Source organism: Cupressus sempervirens, chromosome 3 (assembly GCF_028749045.1).
Source record: "Cupressus sempervirens isolate cs-2001-9-10 chromosome 3, ASM2874904v1, whole genome shotgun sequence".
Taxonomy (NCBI): Eukaryota; Viridiplantae; Streptophyta; class Pinopsida; order Cupressales; family Cupressaceae; genus Cupressus; species Cupressus sempervirens.
Window position 1 is genome coordinate 562,444,822 of NC_143120.1, and position 18,927 is coordinate 562,463,748.

Sequence of the window (18,927 nt, forward strand, 5' to 3'; positions counted from 1 at the left end):
GATGTCAAAATTGAGGAATCAAAAAACAAAGTAGATAGTAAAAGGTCACAACTCAGGACTGATTGCAGACTTTAGTTAACCTGCTGCTATATAAAATATATTCACAATGATGTGGAGAAGCATCAATCAGAAAAAATGAAAAACAAAGATAAAAGACAAATTGCTATCTAAATTAGATTGCAAATCATCATCTTAGTCAACAACATAATCCAATAAGAGGAAAAAATACATGGTGGTGGTGACAATCTCAGTCAACAAGAAGAAGAAAACAAGCATAGTAAAAGACAAGATGTTTGAAAGAGGGAAATATGAAAAGATTAAAAAGGGACAGCAACTAAGGAAGCCCATTCAGCACCCTAGTTGCCCCCGAAACAATAATCAAACACAAGCACCAACAACCCAAAAGGATTATAGATAGTGGAAAGGACAAAAAATATACTAATACAAGCCTTGAAAAAATGCAAAATCATATGGCAGTAATGCATAGTTGATAGAACTTTATTGAATACATCAAACTAGAAACACAGTCACCAATCTCTGAAGATTGACTATAGTATTCAATTTGCATACCCATATACTAAGTTATATATATAGACTAAAGATATAAAGATATCAGAACGTTGGACAAGAGCTTTCAGGAGATAATAAAGTTATACAAAATCAAAGAGAAGAGGTTTTGTTGCAAAGTAAACAAAATTCCAGGCACTTGTATATTACAAGCACAAGGGACAGTGAAATTCTTTGTACTTAAATTCCTTTAGGAACTAAGGAAAGTGTCTAAGCTTCACTAAAGGGCTTCATTAGGACATTCTACAATTGAGTGTCAAAATGAAGCAAGGCAGAGAATCAAGTATTCTCAGAAGAAACCAGTATATACTGTTGGAAAAACATATGCATATGTAAGGATGGATACACCAAGAGTGGGTAGCCATAAGGCCTAGGATGAGAAAGAGCTCTCTTCTTGGAAGGATGGATATATCAAGGTTGAATATCAATAAGATCTTAAAAAGAGATCTATAGTGAGAAGATGGTACTTAGTTGGACAATTTTTCTAAGTTGTGCAAGCCAACTGGAACCCCATGAAGCACTCCCCCAAGGGTTAAGTATCTAATTAAAGTCTCTCCATGAGAAAGGGTTAATTTGAGGATTAAGATTTTATTTTATGCATGTATTTATTCTTATGAGAGTCAAATAGTATTTTTACTCTTATTAATGATCTTACATATTTATACTTGTTGGAGTACTAACATATGTCGCAGGTCTATTCGTCACAGAGCAAATCAACATCAACCCAAGTAGCAGGGACATTACACAATATGTGAAGTGTATTTTTTTTATGACATGTTGCGTTGCCAAAACATGAGTTCCATTTCAAAAAATTATTTTAAGACAACTAGTGAAGGTGCGAGAGGCCTTGAGTTCTATGGTCATCAACAACTTGTAGAGTGTATAGAGGAAGTCAAACACAAAAAAAATCCCAAAAGTAAAAGCATTGACCCTAGATGGTACAATGGGCTCACAAAAGCATTGATCCTAGATGGTAAGCCATGGGCTTGTGTGGAATATGTTTAGAACTTTGCTAATCCCATCATGAGCATAATTAGGTAAATTGATATTAATAATCCACGTTTGGGTCAAATTTCTGATGGCATGGACTCCGTGGTAGACAAAATGAAAGCAATAATCAAGGCGAAGGAACATAAACTAATGGAAATATTTTTCCAAATTCTACAAAGACATCATTGACTATTGAAATGAATGACCACCCCCTTACATCTCTTAGCATTTTCTTTCTTGCGAACATGCTATAGCAAAGAGGTACTTTCACTACCAAAGCAAGTGGCAACATATAGAGATTGGGAGGTTCGCTACAAGAATGCATTTAGAAAGATATATACAAATGAAGAAATCCAAAACATTTCCTTGAGTGATGTTGGCCAATTCTTCAAAATATTTCTACTCTTCATGATAAATATAGGATAATAGCTTATAAGTGGTGGTATCTACATGGTCAAAGCTGCATTTTTTGCAGCCTCTTGCAACTAGAACTCTCTCCCAAATATGTCTTGATATTTTCTTTTTATTATTTGTCATTTGATACTATCATACTATATATTGTATTAAAATAATGTTATTATATAATTTATGTTTCAACTTTTAAGTTTTGATTCTTGAGTTATAGATTTAAGTACCAAGTATAGTATGCAAACTCAATAGGTTGTGAGTTGTACTTAGACTCAGTGGAACTGGAGTACATACTACTACATCCACACAGTCAAATGCACCCTATTTCAGTGCAAAAAAAGTTGAGAATTGGCCTACATAACTCCAATCTTTGTCTCTTGTCCCATAAGAAAACTGAATACATTGAGGATGTGACAAAGAATAGGATCTAGCCCCTGAGTATGCTGATTTAGATGCTGTATTTATACAACTTGCCCACAGCTTTTGCACTTGACATAGCCAGTTCAATGCAATGCATTGTGATTTAGATCAAGTTGAACCAAATGTTCACCTTGATTCTTTTGAAGAAGAATTTGAATGTTAAATATTGATTGTAATTTGAATTTCCATTCTATAATGACATTTTGAGACTTAAGTCATTTTTCCAAATTATGAATGTGATATTATGAGATATTTCAATATTTTATTTATCAGCAGTTGTGGATTTACATTTTGCAAGTATCATTGTTCTTATAATTTATTATTTTATGAATATATATACGTAATACCCATTTCCAAGGAAAAATGAGTATCACACAACCGTATTGGGTTTTGATTCCCATACCCACACCCATACTAAAATCAACAACTTAGTTGTCATGGGGTATAGCCACTCCACTGATTTACAATGTTTATGTGAATTAATCTGGATGTCTTTGTATATCTTACAAATAACTGATCCATTTTTTACAATCTTGCAGATAACAGCTGGCAACTATCTATAGAGTGCATGTCATTACGATAATAAATGTTCTAAGACTAATGATTGAGATTAATTCGACATTTTATAGACTAATAAGCCAGAAACATGAACTCACACTAAGAGGATAAACCTATAACATCAGAAGAGGAGCTAAACAAAGCTAAAATTTTCTTGAAAGATTCTTTACCATGATTATTATATAGCATTTGTAAATCACATATATATTACAAATGGCAATAAATAAGATATTCAAAGAAGTAAAATGAAGCATTTCAATCATTTGATATCAAGACACCTCAAAAAAATTATGCTGTAAAGATTAGAACATAATTATGTTTTCCAGATGGCTTAAATCTTTAAAGAAGCAATATGAAGCATTTTAATCATTAGTTGTCTTGTCAAGAGTTTTCTAAAAACAGTTATGGCATAGAGATTAGGACATAACCATGTTTTCTGGATAGCTGTTTTGCCTTAGATCTCCTATGCAGTGAGCTTTTAAGTAACAACTCATCAAAATGAATATTTCTTGAAGACCTTTTGGCAAGAGTTTTGATCAAAAGAATAGATTTGTTGCTTCCATGACAGCCAAATCCCGAAATGCTCTGAAAGCTTTCAAGTTGGGCAACATATTCCAAACTTAACCTGGAAAAGGGAAGACATAAAAAAGTGTCAACCAGCAAATTACTCCTGCCTCCACCTTTTTTATTAAGCTAAGAAATTCCAAGATGTTACCATAATTTAGTAGCATAAAAGTAGGTTTTCAAAATGCTGACAAGAATAGGCACGTTAATGATTAAATATCATGAAGGGAAGAGATGAATGATTCCTCGAGGAATTAACCATAAAGAACAGATTTCTCACAACATTTTTGAAAAATGCAGATGCGTAATTAAGACCTAAAACAAAATTAAAGTATTTTTTTCCCGTGCAAGTTGGTACATGAGAAACTGAAAACATAAAAGAAAGGGCATAAGTGAATAATCTAGATAACAGTATCCTATAACACAATTCAAGCTCTGCAACAGTGTAGGAACTATATTGAAAGCGCTAGGGAAGAATCAAGGTTCAGAACAATTATGGAATGAATGAAGAATAACCAGATTACTAAAAAGACATTCAAAAAAAATTGCTGAAAGTATGTAGTGGTAAAATATTGTGGTTTGATCATTCTTATTGAAGGTCATTCTGTAATAAAATTTCAGGTAGTCAACTATAGGAAATACCAAGTACTATGCTTATTCAACCATAAATTTAATTAAATTTTTGTCTTAATGTTTCACTATGGCTTTATGTCCCACATGTTCAGTATGAAAACCACCACATAACCTTTCTTAGCAATAGAATGACTGTCTCAAAGCTTACAGATAGTAAGTATATGCATAACGCCTAATGAAACCACCACAATGACCTCACTTAGCAATAGAGTGACTGTCTTGGAAGCTTACAGAAAATGAAAGTAAGAATATGAATAAAGCCTAATGCTGATTTCCATGATGCTTCAGCTAATGTAAACTTCAATCAATTTAAATTCTACCTAATTTTGCAGAGAGAGATTTTCCTTAAAAGTTTCAAAAGATATTGCATCACAATTCTATTTACCATCTTCTCAGCAATTTCAGACAATACATCTCATAAACACTCACTTAGGCAACCAATTATGATGAAATTCAGATGCCTTCCCCATGCTTGACCATTGGAATTAGTCACCATCCAGGGACTTTATCTCCCCGTAGCTGCATTTTTCTGAATGAGAAGGTTCCCAAGTGAATTTTTAAAAAGATCCGTTACATATAATGCAAGGGCCATTCCTTTACATCAGATATTAAGCTCTAAGCCCTCTAGTAAATGACAAATACCTTAAGCTTGTTCTTTGAAATGACGTGTTATAAAAGCCCCATTATAAAAAAATCGACATAAACTCAAGACCATTGTTTATGTCTGTCTTCTTTCAAGATCTATTTCTGTGATAAAGGCCTGCTGGAAAAAATTAGTTTACCTTGATATTCTCAATATGGTTGGACAGAGTTCTCAAAGAGTGCAGAAAGGATGCTTATTTACAATAAAAGGACTGTTAAATGGTTTTGAAAATTATTTTTATAATGATACTGGTTTTCAGTTTAGCAAATTTATGTCTTTCCTTGAATTCAAGTTGATTCAATCTCCACAATAACTAAATCTTTTTAAATCAGTAGCTTCATATGAAATTCTAAACTCTTGTCTTTCACTTATCTCTGCAAATTTATTTTTTCTCCTCTACTAACTTTTCTCCTAAGTTCTTTGGACCTCTCTCTTTCTTTCCAGGTTATGAATAAACAAGCTGGGCTTCATGGCAGTTACTCTGTTCTTATTGGTTATTCTGTTGAATTCATGTTCTTCCAGTATAACTCAGTTATACCATCGCAAGATGCTGTCAGTTTGTGTTGCTGCTATTTCCAGCATGTATAGCTGCTGTTGTGGCTCCTCCTTATCATCAACGGTGAGTTTATGTGTGCAAGCATATGTTACTGCCTTTGTAATGGATCAGTCAGGTTTCTTATCATTTTGTTCTCTTATTCTCCCCCACATCAGTCAAGCGGCATTTTATAACGAAAGTGATTAAGGAATGTTGTTTTCCCCTTGGGCACATTGGATACATCAAGCGCTTCATGCGTTTTATTATTTACTCGTCTCTATCGCTGTAAAAAGTTTCTAGCAAGGTTTTTGAGGACATCTCTGATGATCCTTTTGTGGATGCTATGAGCTGCAGTGGGTCTGGTGTTCCTTGCTAGCTATTTGGTGATGACTCTGAGGAGGTTTTGGATGGGTCCCAGGATCAATATTTACAAGGACTTAGTGTAGAGAGGGAAGCAAAGTCGTGTGTGGAATTCAAAACAGGAAGGGCTTCCACTTCCTCAGATGAGGTGTTGGTAGAGGGACCAAGTAGTTGTGCCTTGGTTATTAATGTGTGTATGGAAGCGCACATGATGCTAGCAGTCATGGGGTGTGTAGTTTAGATTCAATCTCCTATCAAAGTGTAGTTGGTGAGATAGATTGTTTGCATAGGAGTCAAGGGTTACAGAGGCATCATGTGACCAGTTAGTTGAAGATGAGAAATAGTGACATCTCTTTAGCTCTTGAGCATTATGATGTTATTCATCAAATGTTAGCTACATCTGGTTGGGGTACTCCTATTTAGATGAGCATGGTGATAGTAGCCTTTTCCTAGCGGAGGTTTATGCGCTTTGAAAGGCTGTCAAGATCTTGAAGCATAATTATTCACAGTTAGTTGTTGATAGGGATTACTTTCTTGAGTGAGGTAGCACCTTCTATGAGACATTGTAAGGGAAAGAGAAGGAAGTAGTTGAGCTCACCCATGAGCTTGAGGTAACTGTGGAATCTCTTCATTGTACTTAGTTATCTCTCCACGAGTCACGGTCACATTTGGATGAGGTTACTGTGGAGTTGGAGCAGCTACAGTTGACACTAGCCTTAGATCTAGTTCAGTTGCATATTGTGGTGGTTGGTGGTGAGTTTTGCTTCCACGGTTGGGGATGAGGAATGTGATGATGTGGCAATGACATCCGTGTTGGATATGGGTGCAGTAGGTATAAAAAAGGTGAAAGCATCTGTGGAGATGAGTTCTCATGGTGATTTTCTTCAATCTGCTAGAAGCAAATCTATTTTTTCATCTCATATAGTTGGTAGCATTGGATAGTTGGAAGTGCAACATTTTCAAAGGAATCAATTGTGGGTCGTAGGGACCAAGTTGACACTTCCACATATAATTTCTACTGCACTGAGTTGTTCATGGAGCATTTACTTGAGAGTTCAGATTGCAGAGGATTCATACAGAGTGTCTAAGGGTTCTCTTATCTAAAGCTCTCATGTTATACGACAATTACTGGGGAAGATTGTAGAGACCTTGGTTAAAATGCTTCCCAACAAGGATTTTGTGGTTGGGTTTGCTGAGAGAGTTGCCGAGGATCCTGTCCAGCTAGTAGTTCGAAATCAAAGATTGGAGCCATCTCCTTATTCCCAGTTTGATACTAATGAGCCATTGACAAAGATTGGGAATTTTTATCTGCATTACACTATGAGGAGTGCTCATCACTTCTCTTTTGACCCACCGATAGAGGATTTGGTTTCACATCGGTGTGGGTTGGCTCCAGTTTCATACCATCCATTATGGGATGGGTTAGTACCATCTTTTGCAAATGGGATCGACAACTGCAAGTTAGGCCACCTACAGTATCGACACACCTAGGATGTAATGTCCTCGTTTTTGGCAAGTCTGTGCAATTGTTGGAGTTAGCTCATCATAGTGACCCTCATGAGCTAACAGGGTGTTTCTAGGGTCTCATTTGTGGACTTACTATTTTTAGTAAGTCTATTTTTGGTAATTGCTACTTTTGGCAGTGCAGTGGGTGGCTTCAGCAGTTGGTTATCACTTGCAATTAATAAAGTAATAATTGCATGAGCTCTTATTTATTTATTAATCATTGAGTTGCATTATTATAATAATGTTTATATTATTATAATAATGACATTAAAAGATATTTCTAAAAAGCGTGTTGGAACGTGGAAAGTTTCTAGTGTTGAGTTCTTTTGGGAAACTTCCACAATTTATGAGGTGGAGTTACTTAGGGAACTTTGGCCAATGGAAGATTATAAATGAGAGTTCATTGCATTGGGAAAAGCATGCTTGAATATGTATTTTCTTTTTGTGCCTTTGTAGCTTTTCTTGATTTCTGACTTGTGAGCCCTTGCTGAAGTATAAGGGTCTCGTCTGAGAAGTTCTTGGAAATTGCACTGAAGTATACAATTGGCCAACCTTCTCCTACTATATATTCTGTATCTAGGGAGAAGAACAATCTTGAATATTATATATTTTCTTGCTCTTTCATTCCCTGAGGGTTTCTGAAGAATTTATGAGATTCATCACTGGTAATTGTGCTGAAGTAAACAATTATCATAATTCTCCAACTGTAATCACTATGGCTACAAAGATAAGTATTTTGAAGGAAGTCGATTGTATTGGCTACATACTAGCAATCAATTTGTTATACACTGAGGAATTGGTAACTGTCGTGATGGAACTCTAATTTTGGCAAAATTTAGAATCCCAAATATCACGCAAAAAGAGACTCTTCGTATTCACTATGTGTAGTCCTCGTCTTCTAAGTGTTCCTTTTCTTCTAAATCCAAGAAGCCAATTTGATGCTTGCACTTGGTCAAGTTATAAGACCTTACCCACTACTTGTATTCAAACAATATACACTATAAGTCATGATCAAAAGAATGTGGAAAGGAAATCGGTTCATATATATTGCATGCATTTCAGGATCATGCACAAGTATCTCATATCAAACATACCATGAGAATGTTCTAAATCATAGTTCAGGATGCAAAAGAATATTTCAGAGTGATATATGAGCAATGATTGACAAACATTTTCATCACGTAGAGGACTTAGATTAGGTGACCAAAAAAAAATGCAATTGGTTGATGCTATAATTGTAAATGTTGTAACAGAACAAAACATTGTAAAACATCATACGGATGTCTCTAGCATTTCATTCACTACTAAAAATTTGGAATGAATCATCATCTAAAAGATAAAAAAATTCTTTACTTTCAACTGGTTGTTCTCCATTTTAGACGAAGATTCATTTTCAGACATTATCCCCAGATGCAAAGTTTTAAAGTCCAAACGTGATTTGGATTTCTCTGATTAATAACGTCTACGATACAAGATAACTAAAGCTTGGTGATTGAAGGGGTAAATAACAGCAATATTTAAGGCACACATCTAGATATGGCTTTTCTCTTTTAGAAAATCTGCAATCAAGGAACCATGAAGCATATTTTGTTCATATTTGTCGAAGATGAACCATTCAAAATTTCCAAGGAATGAATGAAGTCCTCGCTCCACTCTGTTATGTGTTCAAAACAGACCCAGAGGAAGGAAATATTGTCCACACAGAAGGAGATGCTCGAAGAAGTCAGATTAATATTGTATACATAGATCTTGCCTGACCAGAAGAATGCCACTTCATACCAATTGAGTGCGGAGGTGTTATAATATAGTCATGGCAATTGCCCAGCAAGCATGCATGATTTCAGTTCCAACCTAAAACAATGATGAAAGCATAGACATGTGCATCCATAGGTGAAGGCTATCACAATTTGTTGTATAAACTTACATCAATATAACTGATATACAAGCTTTGAATATCAAAACACAAAGCAATGATCATCAAACTAGAATTTAGCAAGGCGCGATTGAAAATGAAAGATACTTATAAGTGCATTCACATCATCATTCCAAATGATGGGAATTAATACGGGAAAATTCAAAAAAAATAGCGTATGAGATTAATATATTTTCTCAGGAGACTCTATTCCGAGAAACTCCATCACTCCACCAAGATATGTAATGTGTTTGGAAGAATATCGAGCTAGGCACTCCAAAACGAAGTTCCAAGCAGTTGAATCATGCCCACGATCATCTCTCTATCATCTATAGAGTGCTACGATAACCTAGAGAGTAAAAAAAGCCCACCATGAGTTGGAAGTCATGGGAGGAAGAGGTCACCATCACCAAAGAATCAATGAGCATGGCGGTATCATGTGTTTTGTAGAAAACCATGCGATTGCAGACAACAGAGAGCTTGAATTAAGGTTAAACAACATTTACAAATTAGATATTAAAAGGAGTAGTTATTATTTTGAGGAAGTATGATTTTCATTTGATAAGTCATAAAGTTAAAGAAGATTATTAACTTCTGAAGAAGTGTGATTTATTTTTGAAGGGAGATAGGTCTTTAACATGAAAAGTCATGTCCTCAAACAAATAGGATATAAATATGAACTATTTTATTTGGGAAATGGAAGAACATTCAAATATATTCAAACATTCACATTCACGAGAAGTATTTTATATTACTTGTACGGAGGGATAAGGAGTTTAATATGACTTTGTAATATAAATTCAATTATTTTATTTTAATAATAAAATAAAATGTTCTTTGTTTATTTATAAATGGCATGGAGATTTAAACTGCAGATGAATCGTCCTTTGTAATAATTTTTTGAAAAATTGTATACAATTTAAATGTCGGATAAGTGAACATGGTCATTTAGCATTTTAAATTCGATCATCACAGATATTGTGAAATATCAAATTGCTTCCGTATTTGTGTCTAGTTTGTCTCCCTACTAGAGGAGTTAAAGTTCAATCTGGACTAATTTAAGATTGAATATATATTTGATATGTCGCATCTTGATTATTTAATTGTTAGTAGTAAAGTGTGTAAAACATTATAAAGTTGTACATGAAAATTCACTGAAGTTGACTCTATTGCCAGGATGAGCAGAGGCACTGGCCTTCTATTATTGAAGTTAGAAAATCTATATAGTCCTTCTACAAGCATCAAATCCATTATTAAAACCTTATACAATTCATTCAATTCAAACACTCAACATCTAGTTTTCATTTTAATTGAGTTTGAGGACCTTGCCAGCCGGAGAACTCCAAAGCTTAAATTCGCTTTAGAAAAACTCTGAACCAAGTGATCAAGTTCGAGGATGTCTACCCCCCTGGGTGAAGCGGAACCTGAAGTGCAAGGGAATCGAGAAGTATTCCCGTTTGTTGACCAGAACTGATTGTGGAATCCTATCGAAGAAGTGCAAGCTCTTGGATTTCCAATTTGCAGTTTTGGGAACCAATGTGTTGTTTCATATTGAGGGTTTGCGTCTGTGATTTCCATCAACTTGACGTCAAGGATGTGGGTTTAATTAATTTCTTGGAGTCTTTTGTGCTAGGTGGAATTGTATACAAGTGACATTCTGAACTTATAGCTTGCATTTGGTTTGTTTGTTGGACATCATTTCCCAACTGGCCGCAATTTGTTTTGGGAGCATTCCGCACTTACTCCAAACTATTTGCTAGTGTCTTTGGCTTGCGATTGTGGATAGCCATGGTGACGTTATGTTAAAGAGCTGCCTTGGTCTTATATTCTGGGTTTCCCTATTAGCCCACAAGCACAAGGAATTAATCTATGGAGAAAATCAGGTTCCTTTACTGAATTAATGATGGAATTCATTTATGTTAGTTGTATTTCCTTTCCACATAAAATTATAAATAATGTTGAAATTGTGTTGCTAGTATTTCTCCTGCACTTTGATGTATTCTGAAAATTGATACTAACAAAAACAAGAAACATAGCAAAATTGTTTATTGCCATTGAAAATTCTATCAGAGCATACTTAGAGTTTTTATATAGGACAATTTATCAAAGCTTGGAGTTGGTGGTAGTATTTTAGGTACCTAAGGTTGTTATCATCTCCATAGTGCAATTGGGTGTGAGTGTTGATTTGATAGGGACTCAAGTATTGACACAGTTGGTATTCTCGATAGGTTGAGTTCCGATGGATTCTTGGGTCCATTAGCGCCTACAATCAGTTTTTAGATGATTTTGTTATTGACATTCATTATTTGGGTGTTGGTGTTACAGGAGCTAGTTGTGTGCAATAGAGATATTGCACAGTTTTTCCTTTACGATCAAGGTGGACTGTGGTATACATTTTTTCTTTGGGATTGCTTGGGGACAAGCAATCTTAGGGAGGGAGGACTATAGTGTCCCCATTTTTGGCAATCTCTTGCCATTGATGGAGTCAGGTCATTAGAGCGACCCTCGTGAACTGATAGGGTGATTTGAGGGTCTCAATTACGGACTTACTATTTTTAGTAAGTCTAATTCGAGAAGTTGCTATTCTTGGCAATGCAATTGGTTGACGTTGGTCGTCAATCATCACCTGCATCGAATGATATTATTTATTGCACGGGCTCATATTAATTAATTAATTACTAAGTTATATTATTATAATGGCACTTTATTAATACTATATTTTATAAAGCGATGTTGTGTTGATGAAGCTTCTTAAGTGGAGTTTCGTTTGGAAGACAAGTGCTTTTGGGGGACTATAAATCTGAGCTCATTGTAAGGCATCCAATTGATTATTTTCTTTGTTATTAGCCAAGAGTTTTTCCTGTTTTTGTTTTTGTGCCCTTGCTGAAGTAAAAGGGTTTGAAGCTGAAAGGTATTTTGAATCACTACTCAGGTATCGTGATTTAATTCTGAATTTGGGTTGGATCTCCTTACTGTATTTGTCTGTGATTGGGGAGATATTGTTGTTGTTTCAAGTTTCTAGAGTTTGTTTGCAATCATGATTGCAAAATCCTATTTCTTCTCTGCTGTTTCTTTTGTATATGAGAAGTTAATTTAATGCTGAAGAATTTTACTACCATTGCGAGAATTAATTGAAGTTGTTGTGATTAGAGACACATGCATGTGGGGTTCAGAGAAGTTTGTACACATTTAAGAAGTTGCCAACCATTCCTAAGGCAGTGGTTAGCTTCTTGATACCTTGCAATCACTTCAACACAGCCTGCATTCAATCACTACAGGCCCACAATCATTATCCTAGCATTTGCATTACTTATTTGAGGCTTGTGTTTGTATTGTTAAGCTCTGCAATCTGCTACCAATACCTGTGTGTAATAACCAAAGCCTGTGATTTGATTTTTTGGGGTTGTAACTAACAAGGAAAGGTTGCAAATATACACTTCCAGGCCTGCATTTTGAATTGTGAAGGCCTGGTCACCATCTTCGGGGTTGCAATCAGTTAAGCAGCTGGAAAATTCAAGGGAAATCTGTCATTTTAAGCAAAATCCAGGTTCATTACTTATTGATTGTAATTTCCAGCTCATACCTTGCCACCCATGTTTGATGTTTGTAATTCCAATTCATAGCAACTTGATGTGTTGGCATAATTTAACTTTTGATATCTATCGTTCAATTAGCAATTAGTTTCAGCATTTTTCTATTGACTGAATTGGATTTGCAAAAAACATGCACACCAAAAACTCAAAAAAGCAAATACATTTCAAAACATCATATACAGCTTTAACAAAATGGTGCATCAAGTGTTTGACAAAATGTCAAACCATTAACTTGTGAAGAAAATTAATGTTAATTAAGCTACCACCTATTGAGGGATATTACATGTTATGAAATACTAGATTCATTGAAAGTTTTATACAACTTTGATTATCACAGTGTATAATAGTGAAGTCCATGGATTGTCCAAAGTCCAAACAACCCCATCAGTAGTTTCCTAAACCATATTGCTTCTCGAATTCCCTTGTATGTTGCAATGTACTCAACTTCTGTAGAACTCTGAGTAACTAAAGATTTCTTTCTGCTGAACTAAAGATATCATTGTTGGTCCTTGTAATATCCCAAATGGATATTTGCTCAATTTTATCTCAAAATAATTTTCAAAACATAAACAGATGACTTGCAACATAAACCAATAGATTCTCATAAAATGCCTCAAAATATGTTATTGTATTATACATCAACAATACAATAACCAAATATCCAATCCAATCTTAAATACAAAAATATAGTTAGATTGGAAATATAAGAAAGAACCTGTAAGCACACGTGAGACACCTAGTGTGACATCTTCATGGACAATGGGGTTGCATCCACTGTCTACCGGTATGAGGGTTTCTTTCGTTAGGCTGGATGAAAATTGAAGCTTTCCAAATAACTCTCCAAGAGAGAAAGTGAAGTCTGAATCATAAACCAAGCATGGTAAAAATGAGCTCCTTCACTTTTTAAACACAAGCAGGTGACTCTTCAAATTCCCTTTTCTATTTCTTTATTTCCTTTTTTAAAATAACACTTTCTCCCACTTAAGGAAATAAAGTGCCCATATGTAATAAAGTGACATTAACAATATTAACTCAAGTTATAAAGTCACTTTATAATAAATCCATTAAATCTTCAAGCATTAAAATCTCTAACCAGACGGACTTGGATATACATGTGTGATATCTTGCCGGAAAGGTCTCGGCAAGACACTCCAAGTCCAACCTTGAAATGCCAAGAATACTCAGCCCTGTGACTTACTAAAAATAGTAATTATCTAGAAACCTCACTGAAATAACCCTGATTAGCCCACAACAAAAATAGCCTAGGCCAAAAACTGCTCTTACCACATGAAAAAATGGTTTTCCCATGGGATCAAGGCAAAATAGGCTAATGAAGCAACAAATCTCACTGGCTAAAAAAGGGGACATGACAATCCTCCCTTCCCAAAGATTGCTTGCTCCAAGCAATCCGCATATGTAAGTTGGAACCAAATGCCTGGATCCCAAATCTACCTCAAAGCTGATACTCTATACAATTGTTGTGCTATACTAGTGTAAATATCTCTAACCCTAGAATCGTAAAACAACTCAACATGAACCCAAACACCAATCAACTGGATACCCAACATCCAAAACATCTCATGTGTGTACTCAATTGGAACAACTTGCCATGTGCTGCTATCACAAAAGGAAATGCCCGCTACTCCACTGAGTACCTCCAACTATAATTGCATACACCTCTAACATCACGAGGTCGTGGGAGCTTAATAATATACCAATCTCCACCAAGAAAGGAGTGTGACAAATCACTCATCCCAACTCCCTGATCCATAACCCATGTGGATACCCCACCTGGGTCCCAAGTGAAGACCTGTGTAATGTCCCTAATATCACCCACTATCTCCTGCAAAACTTGTGCCCATGAAGAGGATGATATCTACCAAACTATCCTATAAACCATACCACCATGCAGACAACCACGAAGTAAGCCAATAATTGGTATCACAGGAGTGAACATCTCAAAAGAGAGTGTCTCCAAAAGCCATCCTATCTCGCTTTCCTCAACTATTTAAGGACATACATCAACCAAGTATCCAAAATTTGTACACAAGAGGAATCCATCAAAATCAAAATATATCAAAGAAGATCATCGAACTCTTCTTGCATGACTCTGACCTCGTCTTCACCATGCCGAGATTGGTGAAGCCCATCAATGGAACCCAACCAAGTTATATTGCTAACCCTATCAATACTCAAGTCCCATAGCAAACCGCTCTCACATCCATCATCCATAAGGACATACAATCCAGTAAAGGAATCTACAATCTCACAACTACGTCATACCTCTACAAGACTCCTATGAATGTGTTGACTCTACACATAACCCAATTGGTAGCAACTGACACCATAATCGTCCTATAAACCTGTATCCACACAACACCCTCGTGGCATAAAGTAAGCAACACAGTAAGATACATATCACTATAGTGAAGAATTGGTTGGTGCCCTTGTAAGTTATCTCTCATCACCACCTAATTCAAATACTTGCAACCTCTAATACCATCTTCCGAAGATGGCAGACCTTCATCCCACAATGGATGATACAATGTCTAAGTCAACCCATACCTACACCTCAAATCCTTTACATGTGGATCAAACGTAAAGTAATGAGCACTCCTCACTGTATAGTCACACTGCATAATCTCAACTTTAGTCAATGACTCATCATATGGTAGTATGTGCCCCTTGAATGTGGATGAAACCAGTCCATGTTGATGAACTCACACACTATCATCACTAACAACCTCCTCAATGGTCATATCTAAATGGTTGGCGGAATTAGAGCATGCCAAATCTAATTTTAAATTTTAACACAACAATCTGATTTTCTGCTTCATGAAATGCCACTAAAGTAGCCTCAAGGGTGTCCTTGGTATTCATGAGCTCATATGTACATACATCTACCTTTGCTTCCTTCTTCCTCGATGCTTTTGAGTAAATCTCTACAAGATCAAAGAGATGATCACAATCTAAAAGGTGTAGGTAATCTGATTTCATAGTTTTCAGCCCTTCTTGTATTATTAACAGCTATGAAAAATCTTCTTTAAGTTCCCTTTGTTTCCCCTCCATCTGTTCCTTCTAAAGGTGCCTTGCAAACATCCCATATATGTCATCAAAGAGTGATAAAGCTGCAATAATTTTATGTTCAGCTACTTTCATTTGACTTTCTGAATGAGGTGAAGTAGTAGGTGTATGGGATAAGTTAATTTCTTATGAGGTGGGAGAAAATGTTTATCATACATATCCATATCATATGTAGAGACCTATAGGTGTGAATCAAAATCAGTCTTAGCTCTCACGATTGTAGGTGTGAATCAAAATGATGTCAGTGTTAATTAAATAAATAAGCTCCAACCTTAAACAAAAAGTTATTATTGTTGTCCAAAAATTTCCTACGACAACAATAATTTTTTATTCCATTCAACTATTAACAATAGGAAATTTATTAAATAAGATGGAGCAGGTTTTCATCAAATGAGATAAAAAGTCATAATTGTTGCTCAAAATTTAAATCCTTCTGTAAATATCTGATTATACCCAATCAGATGGCAAGGTTGATGCTCTAATACCACTATAATATCCCAAATGGATATTTTCACGGTTTTATCTGAAAATAATTTTTACAACATAAACAGATTAATGATGCAATGTAAACCAACAACATAAACTAGTAGATTCTCATAAAATGCCTCAGATATATTATTGCATTATACATCAGCAATACAATAACCAAATATCCAGTCCAATCTTAAATATAGAAATACAATCAAATTGGAAATAAAAGAAAGAACCTATAAGCACACGTGAGATAATTGATGTAACGTCTCCATTGAAAATGGGGTTGTGTCCATTGTCTACTGGCACAAGGGTTTTTTTCCTCGAGCTCGATGAAAGCTTAAGATTTCCAAATAACTCTCCAAGAGAGAAATCAAAGTCTAAATCATAAACCAAGCAAGCTGAAAATGAGATCCTTCTTCACTTTTTAAGTAATAAAGTCACTTTATAATAAATCGGTTAAATCTTCAAGCATTAAAATCTTTAATAACCCTCAATAGGCTATATCCTTAACAAACATCAATTTGCTTTTGCTAATCAACAGTTTGATATTTTGTCAAACATTTGACAAGCAAATTATTATCACTCAATAAATAATGCTTTAAATTCACAGCCAGAGCTGCTCACAATTTTAATAGATTAATTCTTTATCAATTTGGACAAATGAACACCACTAAACAATTCAGAAATAATTCTATAATTGATGGCAATGCTACTAATATCCAATTTAAAAGTTGACTTCTGGAAATTTACAAAAATGCAATAATGAACTTGGAAATTGACTTCTAACAAATGAAATATGGATTGCAACTCTCAAGAAATAATCCAATTTACTTGTAGGTTCAAAAATACATGCTCCTTGCTTATAATCGCAAGTGCTCTAAAACATGATTGCTGCCCTCCAATAATTGATAGCAGCCTTCTACAAAGTCTGAAATCACTGCCAAATACAAGGATGACAGCCACAGTACATTCCTCTTTAACCACACCAAACAGTAGACAATAATGGCGTTCCAAATCACAAATTCTCCAGCCATAATGAAATTCCTAGGTACAGTACATAACAGTCAGGAAATACTATAATTTAATTAAGACAATTCTCATAATTAATTCGCAATACCTTAGCTATGAATTGCTAGACACTTCTTAATTCCAAACCCTTATACTTCAACAAGGGCAAAGACATTGGCAAACTTAGAAACTCTTCGTAGGCAACAAAAGAAAATAATCAATCGGATGCTTTACTCATCAAATGGGCTCATATTTATAATCTCCTAATGGCACAAAGTTTCCCAAATGAACTTCACTTAAGAAGCTTCCCACACACAACATTAAAACATAATAAAGTGTCATTATAAACTAATTTATTAGTTGCTTTTGACTCCAAAAATGACCTTTTCCACCATAACTTCAAATCTTGACATGTAAGGCCACTGTTTCTTGTTCCCATGATTTAAAACTTTTTCTCTCAGTTCCAACGAGCTATGATACTAAGGTGACCAACCACCAACACCAACAGAAATAGCAACCTCAATGTATTTAGATGAATAAATATAATAATTCAACTATCTTGCGAAAACAACTGAAGAAGCATCGGAATTGAAATCTGGTAACACCAAAGTGATCCTGATGATAAACGACAATGAATGAACCTGATGGGGTGACTTACTATAAATAGACACTCCCTCCAAGATTCTTGGAGCCCAAAATTAAAACTAAGAGCATCTTCCAACTCCTCTTACTCAACTGAGCTCATTGGAACCAACAGATTGACTTACTTTAAATAGTAAGTCCCTCAAACGGAACCAAAACACACCATAGGCTGCTGAAAAGCCTACAACCACACAACGAAGACCCTCAAATCCTACTATCAGCTTACGAGGGTCGCGATGGTGAACTGACCTAGCCAACTACAAGAACCTGCTAAATAAGGGACATTAGAGTCCTTGCTCCCTAAGATTGCTTGCCCCAAGCAATCTTGGAGCAAAATGGACATCACAATCCACTTGGATTCCAAAGGTAGAACTGCGTACTATCCCTGTTGTGTACAAACAACTCCTGTAGCACCAACACCCAAATAATGGACATCAACATCAGAATCATCTAAAAATTGAACTAAGGCGCTGATGAAGGCAACAACTCATCGGAACTCAACCCAACTAAAATACCAACTTTGTCCACACCTGAGTCTCCATCCAACTGATACTCACACCCAACTGCACTGTGGAGATGGTAACAACGATAGGTACCTGAAACACTACCACCAACTCCAACCTCTATGAAACTGTCCTAGGTGTGTAGATACTGCAAAGGATCTAATTTGCAGTTATCAATCCCATCTGCAAAATATGGTGCTAACCCATCCCATAATGGATGGCATGAAACTGGAGCCAACCCACATCGACGTGAAACCAAATCCTCTACCTATGGCTCAAAAGAAAAATGATGAACACTCCTCACAGTGTAATGCCAATAAAAACTCCTAATCTCTGTCAAGGGCTCATCATCATCAAACTGGGAATCAAACGATGGCTCCAATCTCTGACTCTGAACTACTGGTCAGTCACGATCCTGGCCAATCCTCTCAGCAAACCCAACCTCGAAATCCTTGTGGGGAAGCATAGTAGACAAAGTCTCTACAATCTTTCCCACCAACCTCTGAATAGCATGAGAGCCTCAAATG

At 35.6% G+C, this 18,927-nt stretch overlaps 1 protein-coding gene across 3 annotated transcripts in view; it reads right to left on the reverse strand.

Annotated features, from left to right (window-relative positions):
* LOC149567661 (Tetratricopeptide repeat (TPR)-like superfamily protein) overlaps window positions 1–18,927 on the reverse strand; it is a 177,092-nt gene that overhangs the window by 119,156 nt on the left and 39,009 nt on the right. For 2 of the 3 annotated variants that reach the window (XM_089820916.1, XM_089820917.1), the window contains exon 2: window positions 3,372–3,568. In XM_089820916.1, coding sequence (XP_089677042.1) covers window positions 3,372–3,568 — 197 coding nt within the window. The remainder of the gene's footprint in view (window positions 1–3,371; window positions 3,569–18,927) is intronic. The other variant, XM_089820918.1, reaches the window with a different exon arrangement.